We start from the raw sequence: 27,761 nt of genomic DNA on the forward strand, positions 1-27,761 counted from the left end.
CTTTCTTGCCTATTTTTCAGAAGAAAATCCCTATAAGCCAGCCTATGAACTTCCTTCTACATACAGAGAAGATTCGTCCAAGTTTCGTGTTAGTGAAAAGAATAAACAAAATGACCGCTTGTCGTCAACCCAAACTGAAAAATTATCTAAGTCCGAGTTTAACCAAAGAAAGGACATGTTTACTGGTAAAAAAGGTATAACCCAGTATTTCAGTTTTACTGTAGACAAATTATTTGGGATTGTTTTAGTGAATTTGATAGTGTAGTTTTGTCTCATGGTTTCTGCAGGATTACTGTATATGATAAACAGTTCTCACATGTTCCTTTTCTTTTTGGCCTTTTTGTAGGGGTGTGGGGGGATGGGAGCTGGGGTATTGGTCAAAAGCATCAAGACTTAAACATTTAAAGCACAAAATCCTCCTTTTTTTTAGGGGAGACTGTAATTCCCACTAAGTATGGCTGGCTTACTTATTTCTCAGAGTATTTTGGTAGAAGATTTTATATTAGGTATATACATGTACTTCTCTGGGTGAAATATATTTTTTTATTTGTCCATCTTTTGAAGTACCTATTTTCGGAAACCCCAGTCCATCCTTCTTTACACACATGGTTCATCTCAACATTGTTTCAAGCGATTTCAATTTTTACCGTAATGTTTCATTGAAAGAAGCTTCCAGTTGTCTTCCATTGTTTTCTTAGTTGTGGGGCAAAAAAGTGGGACAGGGGTATCATGTGCTGTAGCACAGATATTTATTTCAGGCATGATTTTTTTCTGCTTTTCAGCAAAATTCTGCTATTTCAAGTCGGGATTTTACTGTTACAATTCTTTTTTTTTTTTCACTGTATATTTATTTCCGATTTTGGTAATTTCCGCTTAGTTTGTTAACCTTATAAAATCATCCACGTTAATTTATTATTCTTTCTGATTTTTTTCCTGATTTTGGTGCATTTTCCGATTCTTAAGATCATTGAAATATTTGTATCTCATTTCAGATTTTGAAGCTGGTTATAAATCAGAGCCAGACACATCATCCAGGATTAAAAACAGAACAAAAAGTCTTTCTGATTTCAAAGCTGATTTCAAGTCATCGTCAACCAAACCTAGAACTTTGTAAGTATGAATTTCAGACCATGATAGCAGTCCATTTCCAAAGTATTCTTTGTAAATTCCAATTCTCTATCAAAAGAATAACTTCACTGTTATTAATTCTGGATAATTGATAATGCCTAAAGATCTTTAGAGAAATTATTGTGAATACAATATATTGATACACAAGGGAGGTAAGCTATGAACACAATAAAAAATTGATGATGAAACTTCAGGCATGTTGTTAAATTGAATTTAAGATGTATGGAAATCTAGTAGAACATAAGCTCAGGAATTACTTAGAAGTATGTTAATTGTATTTTATACAATTGTGTTAAAAGTAATCAACTTGGTTTTTTTAAAGGATAGTAAATGTGCAAAAACACCCATTGTATATAAAGGTTAATTGTAAACTCTGAATTGTCATGATTTATGCAATCTACTTATGAACAATTTAATATTCATAATGATTCATAATTCCCCAGATTGTATCATAACATTCTTAGACAAAACCTGAATCTGCTTTATGAAGTTTATAGGAACAATTTTTTTGAGGTACAATGAGGGTATTTTGTCAATTAAAAGTCATGAAGTTGTTGAGGTACAATGAGGGTATTTTGTCAATTAAAAGTCATGAAGTTGTTGAGGTGCAATGAGGGTATTTTGTCAATTAAAAGTCACGAAGTTGTTGAGGTACATTGAGGGTACCGTTATTTTGCCAATTAATAGTCATGCAAATTTGTTCTAATGTGTTATAATTACTATAGGGCCTGCCTTGTTCTTACACAGATCTGCAGACCAGTTTCTTGAGTTGTGAACATTTGTCTTAATTTCAGTAATTTAAAGTTTTGCAAAATTGTTATGATATAGCACAATTACTATAGGGCTGGCTTTATTCTTATATGGAACTATACTTAAAAAAAGATCAGTGGCTTTAAATATAAACGTAAGTCTAATGCATTTCTTCTAGAGCAAGTGAATAAACCAAAAAACTGAAGTTTCATCATTAATTTCTGCCTGTAAAGCTTGTTTTTTCCATGCATCATTTGTTTATCATCTGTATGTGTATTCTTTGTAGTTGTCATGTCATTAACATACTAAATGTACATGTATGATTTATGTGGCTGTGTCTGTGTTTTTCCCCATATGTGTCATGGTTTTACATGTATGGTGGCTTGCATCATCAGGAAATGCATTGCTTGGTGGTTACATTATGTTAGGTTTAAATTAACTCTTTTGAATTGACCTTAGGTTTTTGAGTTTATATCTGGTTTGAAAGAAATAAAATCTCTGTTGCACCATTTTTGGTTAAGTACTCAAGTATTGCACGTAAACATTTTATTTACTCCATTAATTCCATTCATATGTGAGCAAATTTTATCATATTGCACCCATATCTTATTACAAGGCATGAAAGTTTATTTGAAATTGTTTATCAATAAAAAAAAAATCTTTGATCGAAATTAAAAATTTATATTTAATGTTTATTTAACCATTTTTGCATGGTCTTATAGGACTGTAAATTTGTTGTAGCATGCCTCAAAACTTTGTGTAGAATTTGATTAATTTCCATTATATTAAATTTATATTTAATATATGTTTTTCTTCAAATAAAGAAATAAAAGTTTTATCAATGAACTTATTTAATTTCCTTAAATCAGTCATAGTTATAAAAGTAATGTGCTTTTTTTGGAAGAATGCAGCCTAAGTGACAATGTTTTCGGAGAGAATATCAATGAAAAAGTTTCTTTAATGCTTAGAATAAATATGCTGTAACTGCTTATTAATAAATGCTTAAAAATTGTTCTCCAACATTTCAGAGATACTAGCGAAATTTCTGCAGAGGTGCAAGACTTTCTGAACTATCTAGAGTAGGTTTTGTCAATATTGTACCACACCCCTTGCACAAATGCCTGCTTATGAAATACCACCATTATATTGCAGTACACTGGTTCATAATGGGACTTTATTATCCTCCATTTGTACCATTTTTATCCTCAGTTGTTATTTTTTTTTTAGTATTTTACCCTGAAGTCTTAGAGATAATTTGTTTTTATTGTCATCAATTTATTTGGGTTGCCGTTGCCATCTTATCTGGATGTTTTGGGTTGGGATTAATTTGTTCATGTGTCTGCGCTTGTTGTGTCTGTCTTTTGTATGTGTCTTGTGCTCATTGTTTCATTCCACTGATGAATTTGACCTCATTCATAACTTGATACCCTTCTTTTTCAGGTTTTTGAATATGTTAACATTATTTTTGCTTATAAAGTATAAAAAAAAATCCTGAATCGGAAAAATATGACTTTTAAAACATCAATTTTTTTTAATGCATTTTATGATTTACTCCTAAAAACAGGAGAACTGACATGTTGTTCATTTTTTTATGCTTTTTGATTTGATATTAAAATGTTATGGGATATATTGTGCTTAATCCTTTGGAGATCAAAGTTGTTTCTAGAATTATCTCCATTTGATTGTTATAATCAGATCATGGTTTAAAGAATTCTTTGATTTCCTAAGGTAAGATGGCAAGGTTTTTATAGATTTATCACCATAGAAACTTTAAGCTAGTAGGTCAAAAGGTCATTAGAAATTCATAAAATTTGCCAAAATATAAGTTTTTTTTTCATTCTCAGAAAGTTGGCGTTGATATTTGTATCATTTCTTCTGGTCCACAAGGCTTTCTTCAACAGCTTGTAGTTTTTAGTTGCTATGGTGATCAGCCATTATTTATGTTTATTTTCATGACCCATAACAGAATTATGTTACCTGTTCAATTAATGGTTCATTCTCACATTCTTTGGATATTTTATATTGATTATTTTTTGGTGATTGGGCATCTCACATTTTGAATGTTTATTTACATACATGTATATTATTTTCATATGTATCCTATACCAAGTTTCATAGGAGTCAGTCTAATCATTAGATTAATCATATGATTATAGTTTGATTATCTTATTTGCCTGTTCAGTTAATGATCAAACTTTTTTCTTTATTTTTTTGTCTAATTTATAACTTTTTTTTTAAAATTTATGCTTGGAACTTTTCTCTAAATAAAAGATATGATTTTTATAAGTACAGGAAAATATTTTTTTACAAGAACTTGCCTGTTTATACATACAAGAGAAGTATATATTACCTTAATAAATGAAGTAATTTTATGCTATTTTGATAGTGGATAAAAATGGACATCATGTGATTTAGATATATGTGCAACATTAATTAAAAAAAAACATCCATGCCAGATTCTTAAGAGTAGTGAAGAAACTACCAATGTTACTAAATTAACTGTAAATTGTAAATTATCTCGTTTGCTTAAGGAGGTAGACCTAGGGTAAGGGACACAACCCTCTAAAATAATTGGAACGTCTGTATTCAGCATTTTACATCAATGTCATGTAAGCATCAAAGTAACTCTGACTGATTTCATTCTGTGTCAAATGAAAGCTTGATAGGCTTTGGTGAAATTGAATATGATACAAACATATCACTGACTTCATGAGTTATGTCCTTTACCCTAGGTCTACCTCCTTAAGTGGTGATTATATACAATTGGTCATCTTCACACCATTTTTGAAGAAAATTACATTGATATGTAATGTCTGTACTGTACCATTGCTTCTATGAGTATGAATGCTGTGTGGTTTTGATGTGAAGTAGGAAACAGTTTGTCCACACTTTCATAGCTGTAGTACTATATAAGGCTATAGGAATCCCTGCAATTTCGTGCTTTAAGTGTTGTCAAATCATACTAACAAAACAATAAGAAAAATCCAAGGTCTACTTACCAATTGACATGGGTGGGCAAGTAGGAAGAACAATGATGCTTGAGCTGGTAGTATTGTGTATAATTTATCATAACTGCATGGCCATACAAAATGGTCATATGGATGTTGAGTTAGTTAATGTGTCTGGTTGTTCAAGATACAGATTTGTTGAATTGGATTGTTTTGTTTAAGTCTACAATGTGCTATGGTACTTTACTGCAGACTGTAGAATATTTGATAAATAGGGACAAATTGCCCGCAAGACAACACCATCAACTTCAAATGGCTGATCAAAACACAAGTGGGCTCAGTACAGGCTCATCATTGAATATAAGTGTCTTTCTGAACAGTAACCTCTTATTGGTTTGTGGCAGAAAGAAAAAGAAACAAAATATTATTGCATTAAACCAGCCTTCAATAAGATTAAATATGCAATCTTTATATTAAACTCAAGCCTAGTATGTACACTTGGATATTTTTATTTTGCACTATATTCAGAGCAATTAAATGTTAATAGAAAACCCCAACTCAAAAGTGGATGCTTCATTGGAATCACCTTGACTGTCCATCCATCTATATAATTCTGTCTTTCCATACAAGTTTCATAATAATTTTCTTTTACTTCTAATGGATAGATTGATTTCAAATTAAGTACAGTCCTTGAACTGATCCGTGCAACGATTTGTCAGATCGATGACTGTTGACTGATTGGTCGCTGATGGATTGATGACCGGTGACCGATTTGATCGCAGTTTCATAATGTAAAATGGAGTAAGATCTGTTTGAAATAAAAGAAATGTAAAATAAAAGTATAAATTGACGTTTAAATCTATTACATTATGTAAATATGTGTAAAATTGACAAAGAAAACAATAAAAACCGTAAGTTACAGTGACCGCTCTGAGGTCATGTGATGTGATCACCGGTTTAATGGATTGGTGTGACGGATCGATGACTGACCGGAAACTGATCGATGACCGCTCGCATTTTTTGTTGCACAGATCGGTTCAGGTACAGTATGTGGCTTTATATAGATGGGACATACTTTGTAAGTAGTTTTTGATGCTTCCTGATGTTAACTTTCTGTACAAGTGGGGTATACTGAACATGATGTGTACAAATAATCTTTTTGATTTCCTGAAGTCTGTACTAAAACTCTTGAATTATCTATGATCAATATTTCTAGATCTGATTGTCTCTTTTTTACCTCAACATCAGGTGAAAAATACGACAACATCAAAATGCCATAAATTGCCCAAAATCAATATTTAATGAAATCTGTTTCGCATTGTTATGAAATCAACCACTCAACGGTGGAATATTGTTTGTAGTTTTTTCAAGAAGTGTGTGAAATCACCATGTTGCAGCTGAAAATCAATCTATCTATCATCTTTGTCAAACATCACTAATATTAGGGTGAAATTTACCATATTGTCAGGTAATTTTCTAATGTATTGTCTGAAAATTATGTAATCTTCGGATCAATAGTGAAAAGTTGACTTTTAATTGCTATGGCTATTTTTTTTTAATATTTTTGTTCTGATGGATTACTTAATTTAATGATTAAGGAGAAACTAGAGTAGGTTTTAATACTTGTAAGAGTCAGTAGACTTTATATTTTAACGATTATTTTACTTGTTGGACAGCTGTTGTTCTGTGACATCTTGTGTTAGCCGAGTTCATAAAGAAAAGTAATAATTATAGACCATTAATCCAACTTTTACATCAGAATCTTGAAAGGGGAATTTGTTTGTTATTGTTCTAGAGTGGAGTTGGATGTAATACTGTTCATATGTATGTCAGTAGTTCAAGATATTCGAGGAATCCTGCACAGTTGGCATTTTTATGATACAAAATTTGTAGCTTTTCGTGACTTCATATGTGGTGCCTACAGTGTGTAAACATTTCATTATCCTTTAAAAGTAACATTTTTGTGTGAATGCAAAAAGGTGAAATTATATTCAGTGGTAATTTTTTCGTTGTTTTACTACAGTGAGTGGAATCCACCCAATGCCCGATCAACCGTTGAAAAATACCGATGTCAGCCAAGAAGTATAGTTGATTATGAACCAGGATTTTCATCCATAGCGTTTCAAGAAGCTAAAGTTGTAAGTATTGTACATTTTTGTTTTTATCAAAATAATAGTATCGCCAATCCTCTGAATAATTATATATATCCTATTCTGAGTAGGCATGACCCACCCTTGAATTGGCTTAGAGTTATTTCCCTTTGACCATTGTTATGATAATTTTAACTACTACAATTTAAAACCTTCAATTTTTTTTTTCCAAATTCATCTTTTGACTTTTTTGGTGACCTTTTTGATTTATGAACTTTGCTATGTAGATTTTTGTGATGTATGAAATTAATAATGATATAAAATACTTGTATATAGATACAATTTATCAAAAAATTTGATTGGTATTTTTTAACACATGAGGTTCTTTGATTTCACGGCTTAGGTAATATGTTGCAATTTGGTACATTTAACATCACAGCATACACTATAAGCATGTTTGAATTATTCAGCTTGGCTGTGGATGGCATATAGCAAATCAATTGTCCTTTAAATGGGTCTAGTGTTTCTATGACTAGCATTTAATGTTAGAAATTGAAATAGGAATTAAAATTAGAATTTTATTCACCATTATAACGTGATTCAGCATCCAGATAAATCATTAGTCCATGAATTCATTACAGATTACCTGGATTTAAATTAATAAATATTGCCATCCTCTGGATCAATTTTTACCTGAGCTATTGATTTTTGTCAAAGTGGGGACCATTGCAGGTGTATTGTTTATAAAATGTAAAATTGGATTATAGTACATGATTTTGTACAGTTTTTTGAGAGGTAGGGAAATGGTCAATAATTCAGTTCTTATGCCATCAAAAACAAGATAAAAATTCTTGTTTTTAGATTATGTAATTACATTAATCTTTGTTCTATTGCTGTGTCATTTTAATGTGTTTCTGTCTCTTTGTTTTGTAGTGTAACTGATAATAGCATTAAATATTAAAAAGGGAATATACCCAATTATCTATAGAGATGTTTAATCTTTTGTTGTTACACACTTGTGAAAAACATTCATATTTGTGAGAAAATAATCCTTGTTAATGATAAAATGGAATAAGTCTGATCAACATATTTTTTTCATGTTTCAACCCCACCCAACTCTTTGAAACACACCCAATTTTGCATGTGGAATGATTATCTTAGTTTGGAAAATTGTGCATTGTGGACAAGTTTTGCTTGTTAAATACTTTTTGTGTACTAGATGTGAATGGAGCTTGCTTCCCCGTTTATTGACTGTGAATCTGTGTGCATAAGGCATTGAGAAATTTATTTTAAATACTGGGAAGTTCGTGACTTCAGCGTGTTTAATGTTGAGTCTGTTTGTGTGTATTACGTAGGGATGTGTGTATATTTGATTTTGTGTTTTTAATTACGTATGTAGGCTCCTGGTAGATTTCGGTCGTATTCGGCCACTTCTCCAACTGAGAGAAAAAAGAAAACAGAAAGCACAAAGGTAGTATGTGTGATGGTTGCACAAAAAAATATGCTTGTAGCTGATGGCTTATGGCTAAATTTTTTATTTCACTGTTTGATTTTTTTAATTTGTCTTTCTCTGTTTTTAGAATCTATCACTCATGTTCATTTTCAGTTTTAATACATGTATTTCTATATCGGTGTCAAACCTTGTGTACTAAATATGCTGGTAATTTGGAATCTACAAATGTAGAAATAATAAAAATGGGAAATTTCAAGTTTTCAGAATTTCCCCTAACTCTAGATGTTGTATGATTTAATATTGTCACTGTGTGATACATATATATTGAAATGATCACAAGCATGTTGAATCCTCATATTAATAATATCCATCAAACACATATCATATCTTACCAGTCCTCTTAAGTAATTGAGTGCAAAGCCTTACATTTAGATACCATCTGTAGGAATTTTAAATTTATTTTTGAGCCTAAATATGGGGGTAGAATATGTAACATTGTTTCTTTGGTTATCATAGAACATAATCAGAGTTTCAGTTTAGCCGCTAGACATATCAGACTTCCATTTAAAACACCTGGTTTTTTTTTCTATGACTATTTTATTTTTTAGCTTAGCAAAGTAGTTTTTTTAGCCTCGTATATTCAGATATTATGCAAGAATATTGAAGTTAGCTTACTTTTTTATATGCCTTTTCTTTTATTTGACCCCCAAAAAATGACTTGTCGATTGGATACTAACTGACCTTTGAACTGACTAAACACCTTATATCAATAGAAGTGATGATTATAGGTGGAGGACTGGAAATCAGGACTAAATAAGGATCACCTTTTTTTTTTGTTGTAATCGAGTTTCTCTTTCATTATTTCCACTAGTGAAATTCACTTAATTGAAACAATGATATACTTTTGTCCGAGTTGTTGTAAATTATGAGAATTAAGTAATGACTTTTCTTATTTTTTAATAGTTTTTTTGTTGAAAGTTAGTTTCAGCTCAATATTTTTTATCATTTTAAGATAAATAGTGGCTGTATCATATAAATATATCAGTAAAGAAAAAATTTGATTATTACAGTTTTGAAAATCTAAGCATTGCACTGAGATGTATAGTAAATGATGATCATAACTTTACCCTTGATTTATCTTGATGCATCTTGTCCTATTAGTGTATGTTAGGTTCTGCAAGATGACTTGTCATACCTACTCCTTGCATGTGAACCCATCACTAGAATGGTTTATTAAGAATGTGTTAAATTACTGGTTGTTAATGGCTGAATCTCATTTCTCTTTGTTTTTCAGGGTACTGCTCATAATCCTCCCATAGAAAAGCCAGGACAGTTCAGTAGATAGTAAGTACAGAAGTTGTCTTTCTCTGTACTATAAAGATTAATACAATATGAACTATAAATAGATAAATAGGAAGGTCAAGGACATTGTGCAGAATGCTATGATTTAATGTCATCTTTCATTTGCGCAACTATCCTTGGCAAAAAATCTTCTTGAAATAAGTCATTTTATTATCTTTGTTAAAAATGGAAACCTAGAAGAGCATGGATATTTTCTTTTTTACATTGGTACATGTAACAACCTGATACATGAACAAGTAAAATATTCAGATATAGCTTACTGGTAACTTGGTCACCCCAACAAATAAACCGTGAACATGTAACCTCAAGTGATAGTAGTTGTAAAAACATAATGACCAGTGAATGTTTTACAACATTTTGTCCTTAAAAGACATTAAAGTTTATCTCTTCATGGGCACTATCTCCATACCCTATGGCTATTTCAACTATACACAGTTTTTAAAGAACATTATTTTTCATATTGGTTAAGAAAGGGGTCTAACCCATCAATACAAAATTAAGGACTTGTGTTAGACCAAACAAAATGAGGTTGGGATAGACCAGCTAGTGGCTGCCTTATCCCCCCACCCATAGTTTTGATAACTATGGGGTTTCCTGTATGGTTTCTGGGAGGGGAAGTTATCACCTAGTGAGCTCAAATCACAACTAGTTTTATATAAAATTAGAGATGTAGAATGTAGTAAATTTGGAATTGTGATGTTTTTTGGGCTTTTTTAGACAGAATTATCACAGGGTTGCAAAAACAAAAACATATAAAGCCCCTAAAAATGGGCAGTTGTTGTTTTGGGGCCATCTGCAAATGACCCTGTGATGTGGGGGTTTCCTTGAAATTCATTGAAGACCCATGGGTGGCCTTGAGGTGACATTTTCATCCTGTTTGGGTTGTCTCTTTGACATATTCGTCATACCCATTCTTGTTAAATTTCAGTATTTTTTATATAAAAGTGACTGCTCTAAGTTTTGCAGAAATAAAAACATACCAAATCCCAATTTTTAATGCATGCTTAAGTTTGTGAATTGACAGTATTTATCTATTTTGTAACACATTTTATTGGCATTATCAATTTCAAGGGCAGAATCTTTAACATCTATGTAATACTATTTGATCTCGTGATATGAAGCATATAGTTAAATAACTGCACATTTATAGTGCTGCAGAATAAATTTGTATCACATGCATATTGAGTAACTGCAGCTGTGGTGTGAAGATCAGTTTGTGTGATTTATTACTCTTCTATGTACATTTTGTACATTTTTAATATGATTTTAGACTTTGTCTTTGAGGGACGGTAGTTATTTATTCTCAAATTACATTTAAGTGCATTGTTTTTTTTTGTTATTTTATTTTTTGTTATTTCGCTGATGTCTTGACCAACTGATAATGCATGACTTTCATATAATAGATGCTGTGCATCTGTGTTAAAAGTTCAGACAATCACGTCCTAAGTGCTGATGTTACTTCTGACAGAAAGATTTTGAACCATTCCTGTTTTGATTGAGAATTTACAAATGTAGGACTTTCCTGATGCTCCATTCCTTTAAGCTTTTAGTTCTTAAGATTTTTTAATGAAATTACAAGACCCTTTTATATTAACTAGGTCCTAGTCGGTGAGCATGCTCAATATACACTTCCAATAGGAATACTCCCAGTCCAACCTTGTGGAAGTATATCACACACATGCTCATTGACTATACTGCAGTTCATACATAAGGGTTTCTGAAGTAGGAATACCAACCAACAAAAATCATGAAGAAAATATATATACCATCAAATTTGAAACTTGAGGTCTTTTCTATGTGCCTTCCCTAACTAAAAACTCAGGAACTGCTCAAGTCTAAAAAAAATCATCTAAATCTTCATGTATTGAAGGCTGTAAATGCATATAAAATAACGATATTCTACAGCTTTTAAAATATTTGGTTCATTTTCTGTTACCCAGTGTACATATAACTTGTAAATTTGTATCAAATTATTGGGCAATAAATGCAGAAAAATGCACATTTGAAGTATTTATTTGTAGTAAAAAGTCTTTTCTCCAAGTTTATGCATGCTTGAATATTTTACATTTATCCTGCAATGTTTATAGTCCTTTAAAAGCCAGACACCTGTTACATAAGTTATTTGCCTTTAGAGTATTTTTCCACATAATATTTTTTAATTTCATAATGATTCTGTTGTTGTTCACACTCTGAATACTGTGCCACACCTGGTTCAAGGTAATGGCTATCTTCACAGGTAATCACAGGTGAAAAGCCAGATACCCTCTCTCTTCTAATTAACAACAGTTGATAACCATCATAATAACATGGGACAGATTGCACTGTTTGCCCACACACCATCAAAAATGTAAACAATAATTAAATTAGCGTTACCTCCCTTAGATGTCAATGTGAACTTCACATCTGAGTGACTTGTTTAAATTTTTAAGACTTTTTTCACTCCGCTAGATACTTTATGATGGTTCACAGTTGTGACATGATGAATTGAATTTTAAAGTTGTGAAAAATTTGGAATTATGTTTTTTGTTATGTTAAAAAAATAGTTGAAAGCTGTCGATTATAATAATTGTGTGATATATCTTTTATCCTTGAAGATATACCTGTTATAAACAGGTAAAAAATAACTAAATTCTGGATGAAATATTTTAGTGAATTGGATACATTGAGATGCTTACTTTAATTGCCAGATATTGTGGGTATGTAATAAAAGTTATCTTGTTCTTAAAATGAAATGAAAGCACGTAGCCTATGCAAATGGAAACTACAATTGTATAGAATACATGCATTACTTTTATTTTTTACTTCGAACCAGTGGTATTGAATTGGGTCTTTGATCGATTGTGATCAGGAGTGATAATCATGGACTTTGTCAACATTTATAAAGAGCAATTAAACTACTTCAAATTAAATGTTAATTACATGTTTCTCTCTCTTTTCATATTATACTTTACTGTTTATGGTAAAAATGCCAAAGGGTCACAGCTAAACAAAGATTATTCCCTGCTTTGTTTATTGAACATTTAAAATTTATAATTTTTCAATAAAAATTTTGATTTGAATGTAACCTGATACTTGGCCTTCATCCTATTTACCTTGTTCCAGCTGGAACACAAAAACATGTATTGTCGATTACTGGTATTTAGAATGGTCATTTGGTTCAGATAACTATATTTTGAGAGATCTCATAAAAGGTCATTTTAAACGGCTTGAATTATGGATTTGTGGTCATTTATAGAAGGGTTAATCTGCCAGAACAGTATTTTTAGTCCCACTATGTCAATATTTGGATATCTTAATCATTCAGCAGAAAAGAAATGTCAGAAATGTTCTCAGGAGTTTAGTGTGACCTTGTAACAGTAAATCTTCATTACTAGATGTGTTGCATAATATCCTTCTTCCTATGCATCCATATATACATATACTTGTAGAATTAATGAGGTATCTGTTTTTCACATTCTTTTCTGTACCATTTTTTTAATGTTTCTTGTTTAAGATGTGTTGCATAATCTCCTTCTATGCATCCTTACAAACTTACATGCAGAATTGATAAAATATCTGCTTTTTACAATCTTTTCTGTTATGTTTTTTTTTATCTATCTCTTTGGGAGATCTTGAAATTGATTACAAGTACATGTAATGATTTTAAAATGAATGCAAGGGACCAATTCACCCCTTTGACAGCGCTTTAAGCTTTAAGTAGATATAACATTCCCTTGACCCAAGATAAAATTTGGGGCCTGGCCTCTGCCTACCACCTACCCACCCTTGAATCTGCCTATGGCAATAATTGTATATTTTATACTGAAATCAGTCATTCTGAAACTTCAGAGTATCATTATAAACAAACAGAATTTACTTTTTCTCATGCTTTTAAATGTGAAAAAGTTGGCCTGCCTCATATCTTTGTCTTATTGGTACAATTAAGTTCTGGCCATGTGTTCCATTTATATGTTATAAGGCCAAGCTATAATAATCTTGTTTCCTGCTACCAGCTTGAAAAAAGGAAGGGTAGGTAATAAGCATATTACATTGAGTCAATAGGGAAACAAGCTGGACTTAAACAGTAATAGAGCCTAATTGGACATTAAGTGTTTTTGATAGGCACCAAAAATAGGGTAGGTAGGGTAGCAGGAAACAGTCATTATTTTTTTTTGGCCTTATGTTATCATCAACAGGTTAAGTATTGTAGTAATATTATTTATGGTGTTTGGTCCCCTGCCGCATATTTTGGATAAGGTACCAGATAATACTAAGTTTATTGTAATTTTTGTCACATATTACTGGAATTTATAACTTATTAATGGTTGACATATCCAATTTGCATATTTCTTAATGAAATATTTTCAAAATATTTGTCTTTTTTGATGAGTGACAGCTGTTAATATGAAAAACACTAATGTTTGAAGTTTTAACTTAATAAGAAAAAAACAATTTGTGTGCTTCTCAAGGAAAGATAGGCCATAGCTGGCCATTTTTTTTATCAGGGGTGTGAAGCTGTTGAGGGATGAAGATGGTTATTTGGTGATTTGGACAAAATTTACCCACCTCAAGTAGTGTTTCACTAATTCTCAGCTTGTATTTAAGGCAAAAATTTTGCTTCCAGGGGGAGGGGGTCCATCATAACCTCCAGTCCACCCCACCCTTGCCCTTGGATTGAAAATGTATTCATTCTTCAAAATAAGTAAATTATTATCTTCAGTGTAAGAAAGAAAAATTAAATAATGGCTACAGTAAGCCTTAACACTCACCCAATACTATTTGTGCTTGTATTGGCTTGTATGGAGTTAGTTTGGTATCGTAAATGATTATATGTTAGGTGGTCAGGGGAATTAAGAGTTAAGGTCAATTATCTCTTTTCTTCAGGCCTTGTCTTGTCTTTTGGTACATCAGGGTCATAAATCCTAGGTGAAGAGGGCATGTCATTGTCCATAATCCCTTCAATACTCTCCTTTCAAGTATTCAAACCTATTAATTAAGCTGAGAAATTGTCAAACCTTAAAAAGAAGATAAACTTATCTGGATGAAGGTTCTTGTTATCTGAGTTTAAAATACATTTTACCAAACCTGAAGCCTGTCACAGACAGGTTTATTCTTTGTGGGTTGGCTTAACAATGTGTGTACAGTACAGAAAGCAAAGTGCAATATGAAATCCAGCTAAAAATTAACTAGTACATGTATCAGATCCTTCAATTGTAGTTTCCTTATCTTTTTGTTTCTTGTTTCTTAGTGATGAAAAAGCTTTTTCATGGTATTTGTCTGTCTGTTCATCCATATACTCTTATTTAAATCCATTTCTTCTAAAATTGCTTCAAACATATTTTTTCTAGGGTCTAAAGGTATCATATGTGTTAGCATGTATCTTATTCTACAGGGTATATGTTGAAGGCTGTTCATCCTTATCATAGATGGATCCAGGGGGTCCTGAGGTTGAAAAGTTCGGTTGATTATATAGAAAAAATGGAAAGTACTAGAGTTGGCCTTCTTTTGGAATTTCTGGAACCACCACTCTGTTCTTACATTTTTGAGAATTCCAGTTTCTTTTGCTTTACATGAAGAGCTGTTTCTGGAATTGACCTTACATTCTACTGGTATCAATGAAGTTTTGATGTAAGGTATAGATGTTGTCCATCAAGTAATCTAAATATGTTAACACAAATCACAATTAACTTATCCTCATATTAATTCTTACATCAATGAATGAATGGAATTCATAGCTAGGGCAAATTCCTTGATCAGGGATAGACTGTAGATATTTTTAGATTCTCTTTCAAGTATTTAAATTATTTCTCCTCCCAAGATAGTCAAATCTGAATTGTACTTTCAAGATTGGAGAAGTAGCATGCATCAAGTTTTTGTTGAAGGAGAGTCTGTTTCTCATATAAGAACAGCAGATGTTTCAGATTAAATAGTACTGTAGGAAAATGCGTGCAGAAATAAAATTACTGCCTGGTTTTTAGAAAGGTACATAATAATTCACTTACAATTAATGGAGGATTGTATTTCTTTGATTCCATCTTGGTCTTGGTCTGTTGAAGGGTTGTTTCACAGTTGCTCTTTGTTTTTGATCTCATAGTTCTGAAGTTTATGATCTGCAAATATGCCTTAAAAAAAGGCAAGAATTGCTGATGGTTTCTGGTACATATATATTATCGTGAAGAACACAAATTCTAATTTCAAGGTCGAACAGTTTTACAGCAATGACAAATACATGTATGTAAACCCTGCTAGCTATAGTTACACTAGGAAATGTATTTTCTATTTAATGTTTATCATCATTTTGATTATATTCAATAGGCCAGCATAAGATTTCAATTTGTTAAAAAAAGATCATTATAAATAGTTATGTCTATTGCAGGCTAGTATTAATAAAGGCTTAGGTCAATATATGAGTCTTTGAAAAATGCTGTATAAATCAAAATTGAAACATAATAAATATAAAGCTCACATTTTTATAAATAATCCTCTATTGTCCATGCTCTAGTCATCAAATGACTATTCTTGGACCAAATTGTGCTATTTTTGTATAAGTGCTATTCACTTAATGAATAATTAGTATTTTACTTACATACCATACCATATTTCAGTTTAAAGTTTCCATACTTTAGTCTGGATCTGGGATCGGGTTCAGGTTTTAGAGTGCTTCCTTCGGTAATTTGTAAGTTTAAAACTTGACTTTTATCAGATGGTCTCTTAAATTACTAGTACTTTAAATTGAAGTAGGAAAAATCATGGGGTTGCATTGCTATATATTGACAGTTTATCCCGAGTTGGCCCAAAAGTAGAACACATACCAGACTTGTATGTTGAAAGGACACAGTATGTAGTTGTGCATATGATCTGGGAATTTTGATCCCTCAAAGCTCAATTAAGCTCCTTTGAATTTGGTTTCATGAAGTGCATAACTGACTGAAGCATCTTGTCATCCTAACTCTTCTCAAAAGACTGAACAGAGTTTCATGAAACTTTGTATATAGTGGGGACACAACACTATGTATTTTGTTCTTTAAATATTTGTTGGAGTTACACCCAATTTAAATCCTAAAGTGCAAATTCTCAAACAAACAACAAACACTTAATTTATCCTCAGACACCGAGGTGCTCCCATTATACACCCATAGGCGACCGAAACTTGGTACCAAAATGAATGAATAAAAGTTTGGCACATGTATCTTCATCTTTTTTTTTTCTGTATCTCAATAGTTGTTCATAAGTACAGTGTCAAAAGCAGTTTATCTAACTCTGTTTCAATGGTAAATCTGTTATGCACCATGATAAAGTAATAATTTTTTCACAACAAGAGTTTGATGGTTTAATGGTAACATGTGTTCCATGCCATAGATATTCAATTTAGTGTCATAATTCATAATAGAATGAAGTCAACCAAAAACATATCATTTTGTCCAGTGACCTCAGAAAGAAAAAGGTCAAAAAAGTCTGATGGGGTTGTAAAATTCACATTAATAACTCAGATATGCTGTCTCCCAAGTCAATTGGGATCAGCTTAGGTCTTTTATTATGTTTTTGTAAAGGATTTTATATCGATTAGATCAGATTATAGGAGGAGACCACCTCACAAGTTGGGCTCAAAGGTTAACAAAGGTGAACAATAGTGCTTTTATGGTTCATGCTCAAATATTGGCTTCTTTGAAACAGAAATAGTTCTACTTTTTTGAGTTGATCATTAAGTTGAGCAAATATGACTTGATAAGAGACACTTATTTTTACTATATAATTCTATTCAATAAGTTGAATGCTGACAGACATAAAAAGACAAAATAAAGAAACCAGTCCATCAAACATACTTTGAATATTTATATTCTGTTTATATGTCATAAGGAATAGACTTAATTCATTCTAAAGGGATGCTGTAAACTTGAGATAGCAATAGAGTCTTAGAAGTGCCTTGGTTAAGAATTTATATAGTTAGTAGTTTAGACAGAATGGCTAATTAATGGTGCTTCCAGAGATATTGGGCCACCTGGGCTCCCTGGATCCACCTGTTAGGGTCCGGACCATTATTTTTAATGTTGATATTGAAATAATAACTGTGCTTAGAACTGTCTAATCCTCCAAATCTTTCTCATGAAAAATTTCCAGTTATGAATTCAGCCACCATATGGCATTTTATTTCACATGAAGTAGAATTATAATGTACTTTTATGTGCTTCAAGGGGATAGACAGATTATTTGTACTAATTAATTGCCAGATTGACAATGGACAACAAAGGTGTCTTTGCAATGAGACTCCTATTATCTCCCCTTAGTCATATTGTCTCTATTGTAAATTTGTATAGTCTCCTTATTTTACTTCAGGGGATGATTCATTCTCCCTTTATTTGCTTCTCTGAACAATGCATTTGTTCAGTTTAAGACCTACTTAGGTGCTCTTAAGAGACTATTTTAGGTTCTGATGCAGAAAAATGAAATATTCAACTGCTTGTGTTAACAAAATTAGCAACAACTTTGATAGATATTTTTGGATAGATATCAGAGAATTTCATACAAGTAGGCTTCAGATGGTTGTCCTATTACTTTACATGGCACCAGTATAAAGCAGATTTTAGGGTACCAGTACATAAATTTTACTGATATGAACATGTTTTACATCTATAGATAGTGCGTACTGACATATTTATTATATTGATAAATTTTTGGTGCAGTGAAATGTATATAAACGAACCCTGAATAATTTACAGTGAAACATATATAAATGGAACCCTGAATAACTCAGAAACATACCCAAACATGACACTTAAATGAAATACATTTACTGCACTTTTGATGCTCAAATGAACCTGTGTAAAACCCACACCCTGCTTTAACCGGAAAAATCTTTTACTTCATAGGGACTTTGGTTTAGGTAGGTTTCACTGTAGATTCCACTATCCTAGTCTGTGAACTGTATTGGCCCATATGGAACTGAGAAAAAGCCCACACAGACCATGAAAATATTTCACAACTCTAGACAAGGCCTCATCAGGTTAATCTAGTTATCATTCCTAATTTGCAAGTCTAATTAGCCATTGATAACTAATTTCATGCTTTAATGAGGAATAAATTTATGAATACAATTAAAGATGGTGACATGTCAGTAGTAGACTGAGAAATTTTTGTGACTTTAATAGAGATTTTTTTGTGGTTATAAGAAACTTAAGTTAAGAAAAAAATGGAGCTTATTGCATCTGCAGCTTTGATAAGGTAAAGTACTCTATAGTGATAATACCAAAATTAATGAAGTGTTTTTAGGGAATTTGATTTGTGTTATGATTAGACTATGAAAAATTTATACTATACAGTTCTTCTACAGTTTTAAAGAGACATGTATACTGATCTTGTTTTGAAATATACACCTCAGTAGCTGCTGATTGTCTTTCATAGTTGAAGTATCAAAAATGCATGACAATTAAAGTCTCTTGGTTTCAAAGAGGAACTCACACCCATGGATTTGAATAAAAATTTCTTGCTTAGTTGTACATTGGCCTTCTTTTGGGTTCTTAAAGGACAAATATGAAAATACGAGATTTGGTATGATTGCCAATGAGACATTCATCCACCAAAAGTCAAGCAACAAACAATTAAACTTCTAATGGTCACCACAAGGTCTTAAATGGTGGACAAAACCCACACCATAAAGCAAGTTGTAAAAAGCCCTAAAATTAAGTGAAAGTGTTCATAAGGACAAAAATTGACCTAATCTATATGAAAAATGTAAGACGAATTAAGATGAACACAGAAAACAAGTACAACCATTGAACTACAGGTTCCTAGCTCAAAGTTTCTATGTTTTTGTACATTGAAGCAATATGGCTTTATATTTTAGTTTATAGAACAACATGTTCAGGCTTTACCAAGGCTCCAGTCACAGTTTGGTTCTTAACATTTTCAAGACTTATAGGGATCCTAATTGGATGACAAGTTATTCATATTTAATATGTTTCCAATTGATCCTGAGCTGTAAAATGACTACAATTAGCTCCATAAAGGGAGGTAATTGGGTTCTAAGAGTTACAAGTATTTACCATTGAAATGGAGGGCTAATCAACATAAGATAAAATTTGTTTTGAAATTTGGATAGCCATAAAAACATGTCAAATAAAGGGAATGAATACTTGTATCACTAAAATTTTAATGTAAATTTACACTTAGCTATTATTTATCAGTGAGGGATAAAATCAATTTAATAGTTTCTGAGCTCAGCTGTTTCATGTCATAAGAGGGGGTGGGGTAGAAAGGAAGGAATGAGATTAATGACTAAACAGTTTCTACTTCTCTTATCAAAACATTACTTATTTTAAGTAAGATTTTAAAGTCGCTCTGTAAGTCCTTCAATACCAAATGGCAATATTCTTTGTACAGGTGTTGGGTTTCTGTTTTCTAAATAATTTTGACTAAGCGCTCAGCCTTCATAGGATGTTCTGAACAATACACAGATGTGCATCGTCTTATTATCTAATCAAGTTAAGCTCTGACAACAATATAGAACATTACATAATAAGAATTAAAATTCTTTCTTGAAGTCCTAGTCGTCTCTTTACTAAACCTTCACTGTACCATACTTCTTATAAAAGCCTTGGTTCTTCCCAGGCCTTCTTTGTACATATATTGAGAGGACAGGATAAATTTTAGAGTGATGCATTGGAATGTTTGTATTCACCATTTTACATCAATCTAATGTAAGCAACAAAGTGACCAAGACTGATTTCATTCTGTTTTAAAGGACAGCTTGATAGGCTTCGATGAAATTGAATATGATACAAACATATCACTGATTTCAAGAGTTATGTCCCTTACTCTGCCTCCTTAGAATGTCTGGTTAAAACAGGTTTATTGTTTATTAAAAGTTTATTTAGGATTTGGTTTAAACAGGCTTCACTATAGTATGAAACTTTCATGTTGTTTTGAGCTTATGTTAATGTATGGCCTGCCAAAAAAATTTGTCTTGGTGATAAAGATTTTATTTTTGAAACATATATTTGTACTAGTTTACTAATGATACTTGTTTTTACTTGCAGTACGGAGGGTGGTAAGGCACTGCCGTCAGATCCTAAGGAGGACGCTGCTGACCCAGCTGATCTGTATAAACAGGTCCAGAAAGGCGGAGACATCCCTATCAGGGGACTACAAAAACCTGGACCCGAAAAACCTGCAAGTAAGTTAAACAGCCCCTATTAGACCCATTCTTCATTACTCTGTCTTTACCCATAGAACAGGTTGTATTGTAAGTACTGGTCAACATAAGAATTAGGCATTAGATGAAGAAGCCAAATTTATTTCAAAATAAATGTGTTAAGTAGGCTTAAGAATTTTCTATACCAGTTCTTGTATTTCATATATATTGTACTATGAAAAGTCACTAAGTAAGTGAGAAGGAGGTCATTTCCAAAACTGACATAAACTTGTCAACATACATGTATTGCATCATTCATAAGTCAGTTATATAAATCAAATGATTTTTCGGTGAAGACATAAAGTCTGCCTTTTTATACCTATAGCCTGTTAAATTCTTAGTTGAACAATACTTCAAAACAAAAAATATTAAAGTATGATTTTGAGAATGGTTTGAAGTGTGTGTTATTAGTCTGTAGCATTTAAATTATATGCTTTACTTTAAATTGTTACTTTGAAGTTAACAACCCAAGTCCTGATGCAAAATATCCCAAATTTTTACTATATCAACAACTTGGATTTGAATATTATGCATAGACAGTTTGTAGACAGTTTGTAGGTTTACAATGAAATCACATTATAAAAAGATTCAATAGGCATAACATTGTGGACTACATACCAATCTATCCATCTTGTAGTTTTTCTTAATATAGACCTCGGATATTTCCTCATGTGCTATCAGTGCACTATAGCTGATAATGTTGTTATTGCTTCTTTCTATTCTATGATTTTTTTCTACCCTTCCTTATACAAAGCAGAAGTTTATTATTTTTGAGTTACAAACTTTGTTAAATTTTGTTGAGTGCTGGGTACATGTTAAAAAGTCACCCAAATCATTTTAGATTTGAAAAATATATTGATGATTTACTCTTCATGAATATCATTGAAATGGAAAATCAATGAAATGATTATTTTGATATTATTTTACATGGTAAACTTCTGTGACACTTTCCTTGTTTTCTGCAGCTACTATTTTAGGTGAAGTGCAAGTTGGGACATTCAAATGGGCTAAAATTAATGATAATGGTTTCCATGCAAAGATTAAAATGAATAGAAATATTACTTGAATTTAGGCATACCAAACTTTTCTGTTAAAAAAATTGTACTACCTTGAGATATATGTAAAGTGAAACCTGTGGAAACAGAACCAGAAATATTTCTAGTTTATTCAGGGTTCAGTTTAGATAGGTTTCACTGTATTTAAAGAAAACCTCATCAGAATCAATAAGATGTTCGACTAACTTGAATAGAGTTGATTTGTTTACAGAAGAATTATATTGCAGTTTATGAGATCTCAATAAAATATTTGTTGATCAAGTATAACACTAGCTATCATGTCAATAGTAGATAGATAAAGTCTGTTTGCTCAGGCCTTTCCAACACAATGGAAGGGACCTTATGATTGTAACTCAGATAGGCCTAATCTTAAAGTTTGAATAGTAGTCAGAAGTTCACTGTTTGTGAGAAAATTACTATAATTACTTAATTTGCCTTGTCCCTATACAGTGACTGATTGGTTAAAAAAAAAATGTTGATTTTTTCCCCCTCTTTATAACATTTTTTTTTCAATTTTGGTATGTCAAATGATTTATGGGTAAAGGGAGATAACTCAATATCTTATTTCTTGGTGAATAAACTTGAAACAATTTACTATCAATATTTTTAAAAGGATTTTTATTTCGTAGTCAATTTTAAAAATGTATATACTGTAGTAATATTTATATTTGCACTTCAAACTGCAAATCATTTGAACTTCCAATGTGCAACTCTGTCCATAAATATTGTGCTTCCTGTTGATAGAAACTTAATTTCTTTAAGAACTTACAATCCGTCTTTTTAGTTATTTTTTATGTTTCATTCAGATTCGTAAAAAAAAGTCTGTTGCACTTTAAAATGCATCTGTACTGCAGCTCTGTCTGTGCAATCCCTTGTTATAAATCCTTATGTTTGCTGGAAAGGCGAATGACTTTTAAGTGAAAGTTGTGATTATTTGAGAAACAAGATAATGACATTTGCATTATAATTTTATTTTATCAGTATTGGGTGGTTTTGAGTGGGATGGTATTATAAAACTAAATTTCGAAGGTTGTAAATTTTGACTTTAGAAACACTTGTGCATGTTGGTGGATGGCAACATGTCTAGCCTTTTACAGAGGGTAAATAGATTTTTGAAAATAATTTTAATTTTTTTTTTCTTGTAATTTTCATATCACGTGTTGTAAACATGTATAGTTATATAATTAAGAAAAAAAATCTTAAAATGTGTAACTTTTTCACTCTCAATTTAATGATTTCTTTGAAGTGGAAAATAAATGAATTCAGTTTTTTTTTAGTTTCGAAGTGTGCACTGAATTTTTACATGATTTCCAATTTTATAGAATTATTGGTAGAATTATCATTAAAAAATGCTTCTAAATGCAGTTCAATAGTACACTGTAAAGACATTTATACACATATTTTTGCTTCAAAAAACTTTTGAAGTACAAAGTTGTTTTAGATTAAATTCAGTACTGAAGTGGGACATATTTGAAGTATACAAACAATCAGTTTATACAAGAGAATGGAAGAAAAAAGAATTATAGAGTTTGGTACTTAAGAGTCGTAAAAGTATAAACAGAACATACTTGTAACAAATTTTGAGATTACGTGTAGCTTTGATGTATTTTTTTCTTATTTTTGCTGCTTCCTGCTTTTCGGTGTTGTTAGTATATCCCCATGATCACTGGTGCACTGGTAGACACTTGAAAATTAAGATTTGACAAAAATATCTTTTTGGATAAGATTAAGTAAGGTCTCCCCTTTTCAAGTGGTTACGATAATGAAAAACAAACATCTGTAATCACAAGATGAAATTGACATTTTGTTCTGAACCATATTGTTTTGTAATGTGACCTAATATAATTGTGTTGTGTCAACATACAGTTTATCAATTTATAAAAATGTGCAGAGTGAGGCTCCCTAAAGTATGGGTGTTTGGGTAATAAAACTAATTAAATACTAACTCCTTTCTTTACAGATAACGGCCAGAAGTCTTCTAGTGCATTAGTGGTCACTTATACTCATATCCTAACATAAACACTAACAGAGTTGATATGTAGTTAGATCTCGCACAAATAAGGCTAATTTAAACTGCTGTAGGGTAATATGCTTGCTAGGTCTACGGCACAGTTTAACTTTGGAAAAGGTCAAAGATCACTTAGAACTGGAACTGAGGTCAGCCATAGTGATACAAGGTCATCTACTGGTCCCAAGAAGGAGAAGTATAACTGGAGCCCTGTTGTGAACCCCTGTCAAGCTGGGGATGCTCAGAGCAGTGTGTCAGGATTCAGTGGGTTTCAGCCTGAACTGCATTCCACACCGAAGTCATCTGTTGTAGATTTATATAGACCACGATTTTCCAGTAAACCGGACTTATTGCATTCTGTTCCTAATCAGTTACATGTAAATTATCAGCCTAATGATAAAACAAAATCTAATTTGATAAAAGGAGGACAATCTCATACTCATGTATCATCATCAATTGACAATAGACAACGTTTTGACGGGGATATAATGGAACGCTCTAAAAAATCTATGGAAAGTAATGAAAACAAGGATTATCTCACATTGACAGAGAATGTTCGGAAGTATGCCGGCAGCCCAAGTGCACTTCCTGAATTGAGAGAAGGAAGAAATATGGATAACCAAATTTGGGATAGATTATTAGAGGATGGACATAAAGGCTTAGAAAGGCCTTCTAGTAGGCTGAAGTTTTCAACATCTGCCAAAGGCTCATTTTGTAGTGAGAAGTCTTCACGATTAGATTCCCACACTTACCAGTCTTACACTGCTGGTTTGTTACATTCAACCAGTCGCTCCGAAAAATTCTTGAATCTCCAGAAACATTTTGCTATGCTTGAAAGAATAACTGAAATAGAGGAAAAATCAGAAAAACCAAGAGGTCCAAATAGCATGGACAAGGAGATGTTTGATATTGTGAATACTAGCAGACAAGAGGAGCTGCACGAGTTGTATTATGAACTTGAAGAAGCCAAGAAAAATAGGGAATTTTTCAGCAATATTAAATCTAATACTTGGGATCCTAGAAAGGACTTTTCACTGAATAGGAAAGAAAAATCTGTAGGTGACTTGAAAGCTTTGTATTCAAGTATGGATGAATATTCAAGGGAGGAAACTCCTATGAGGAAAGCAAAATCAATTGAAAGTTCAGGATTTACTAGCTTGGAGTCATCTTTGCAGGAAAGAGATTTAAAGTCCCCTCAAAGGACTCCAAGGGAGGTTAGGCCTATTCATGGAACTTATATAGAGCCAGTTGTTAACAAATATGAAGTTTATGTGGAGGAAAAACGAAATGAACACAAAAGTGAAATTCAGGGGAAAGAACTCCATGTTAGGTCAGTTTCTGTTCCAGTAAATGAACCAGAGAATTCAAAACCATTGAAAAGGGCTCACTCTTCTATTGGGAATAAGTATTCTGAAAAAGATGTAAAAAGAGAAATAAAAATGGAGGAGTGTTGTAGTACTAATGGAGACAATAAGATCATGGTAAGACATGGAGGTAAAGTTATATCTAGGTATGTAAATGATGGTGTTCATGGAGAAAACTTCAAAGGAAGTTTATCTGATGGTATTGAGCCTGCTAACAATACTAACAGAAGGAAAGTTGTTACACCAGTTTTAAAAATTGAGAGCGATTACCAAAAAGACTATTATGAAAGGAATTATACGGATAGTAAGCATGAAAGTGAGGTTCCTGTATTTCAGAGGCATTTTGGGGAGAAATGTGTACTGGATAGCAGAGGAAAATCCCCATGGAATCCCTCTGTTCAGCATGATAATTCTACTAACAATTGTAAAACTTACTTGCAGACTGAACTTGAACAAAATCAACCTTCTTCACCTGTTCAGTTTAAAGTTCGAAACTTGCGTAATCTAGCGGAAAATAATGAGTTTTCTGACAGCAAATTTGCAAAATTGAGGTCCAAAAGTGATTCCCTGTCTCCATCTGCCACAAATGACAATAAAATGATTTCCTATGCAGGTTATGATTATCCTCATGAAGATGCAGATGATTATGTACGTTTGAAAAAATGGAAAACATCAGATCTGTGTGAAAATGATGGAACAACATCTGAAAATAGTAGCACTGACACATTTATTGTTAAAGGCAGTGATGATGATCTTGAAAAAGATGGAAACCTTCCAGATGTCACTAAAGGAACATATCTAGGTACCAGTTCAGAACCAGTTAAAGAAAAGAGCAAGTCTGAACCAGATCTGAAACAGGCTCCTGAAGGGCCTGTAAGACCAAGATCTGCCAAATCACATGTGAAATTAAATGAACAAACCAGTAGCAATAAGTTACCATCAGATTTTGGAATGCCCAGGACAGTTTCTGGTAATCTTAGGGAGGTTTTCAAACAGTATAAAGATGAAGGGAAATTTACCAGATTCAAAACCGCTGAACCTGAAAATAACCATGAAAAACATGTACCAAAACCTGCTCTTGACATAAAAGCCCATACATTGCCTAGGAGGGGCAGCAGGGGTTATGATGCTTATATACCTCCTAGTCACATAATGAAAGAGGTAAGCAAAGCTAGTGGCAATTATAAGAGAGCAGATCCACTGGGCAAGTCTCATAAGCCGTCAGCAGCTAGTAAAATGACTGTTCAATATTTTGATACGATCGGCAATGAGTGGTCACAGGAGAGAAACAGGCAATGTATAGAAAATTCCAGAAAAAATATGTTGCTAAATCATAACAAGAATAGGCAAATGTTTGATAGTAAGCTGATGGAAGATAGGAGAAAGCTTAATCAATACTCACATAGAAACCAACCTCATAACCATAGTAACAATAGGCGTGAAGGTGACTATGTGATGTTACATGACAACACCAAAATGGGCCAGGTCAAAATTAAATCAGCATCACTTGGCCGCCATCCAAGGAAACCTGACTATCCTGAAGATTACCCAGAGTTTTATTATCATACCTGGAGTCCTAAGTCTCCTACTGGAAACAAAAATGGGCCTCCTGAACGAGAACCTATGGCTAGACCGCCAAGAATGCCCGACATGACACAACCAGCACCGTACCCTAGAACTAGCCGACAGCGTACTAACCAATCTAACACAGGTTACTATCATAGTTAGGCTTTGTAGCTAGTTGCACTCTGGATACATGAATTTATTTTAGTACCATTTCAATATTAGGTCCACAAGTCTAATTTGTTGAAGATGGTTGGTTTATGTACCCTAATCCAACGATGTTTGACAGTTTATGAATATATTGCAGCATTTAAATTATTTTGTTTATTGGTATGTTCAATATGAACACAGAGTTCCATTTGAAGAACTGAAACATTGACATGTTAGTTTTAGATCCATTTTTAGAACTAGTTATATAATCATGATACTACAGAAAAAAAGTATCCAGAGTGTAGCAACAGCTAGTTTATTTTTTTTTTCTTCATCTTTTCTGCTATTTGCTTGCTTCACTGCACATTTTTTTGCATCAACTTTTGCAACTTTTTTGTCATATAACTAGTTATTGATATTGCATTAAAAGGATTTTCCCCAATTTAAACTTGGCTGTGTACTACTTGGTTCTTAAATAAAATGATTTTTTTTTATTATCATAACAAAATAATGATTGTTAAGTCATTAAGATGATACTTCCTCCCTACCTTAATTGACCAATCTTATAGTTTTTTAACTACTTTTTATATTTGAAATCTCTTAATCTTAAAAATGAATAAGCCACAAATATTAAATTCTGGATCTTCCTATATCAAAATCATTACTGTATTGTAAGTAATGTTAGGAAAGGAGCACATAAGAATATTAATGGTTGAGCAGATT

General features: G+C 32.2%; 1 protein-coding gene and 1 long non-coding RNA gene across 51 annotated transcripts in view; one reads left to right on the forward strand and one right to left on the reverse strand.

The window, feature by feature from the left end:
- Window positions 1–27,761, forward strand: part of LOC148620030 (uncharacterized) — a 136,875-nt gene that overhangs the window by 92,217 nt on the left and 16,897 nt on the right. For 39 of the 50 annotated variants that reach the window (XM_088580549.1, XM_088580554.1, XM_088580548.1 and 36 more), the window contains 7 exons: window positions 21–194; window positions 993–1,110; window positions 2,907–2,957; window positions 6,850–6,964; window positions 8,316–8,387; window positions 9,664–9,713; window positions 20,744–20,880. In XM_088580549.1, coding sequence (XP_088436675.1) covers window positions 21–194; window positions 993–1,110; window positions 2,907–2,957; window positions 6,850–6,964; window positions 8,316–8,387; window positions 9,664–9,713; window positions 20,744–20,880 — 717 coding nt within the window. The remainder of the gene's footprint in view (window positions 1–20; window positions 195–992; window positions 1,111–2,906; window positions 2,958–6,849; window positions 6,965–8,315; window positions 8,388–9,663; window positions 9,714–20,743; window positions 20,881–27,761) is intronic. The other 11 variants (XM_088580573.1, XM_088580562.1, XM_088580576.1 and 8 more) reach the window with 2 other exon arrangements.
- On the reverse strand, window positions 15,257–16,203 carry LOC148620031 (uncharacterized). The gene is made up of 3 exons (XR_015921690.1): window positions 16,177–16,203; window positions 15,713–15,820; window positions 15,257–15,368 (listed from the first exon to the last, which is right to left on the reverse strand). It is a non-coding gene; the product is annotated as an uncharacterized LOC148620031 (long non-coding RNA).

This window comes from Perna viridis, chromosome 4 (genome assembly GCF_037379345.1).
Source record: "Perna viridis isolate PV_CMFRI_1.1 ecotype Kerala chromosome 4, ASM3737934v1, whole genome shotgun sequence".
Classification (NCBI taxonomy): domain Eukaryota; kingdom Metazoa; phylum Mollusca; class Bivalvia; order Mytilida; family Mytilidae; genus Perna; species Perna viridis.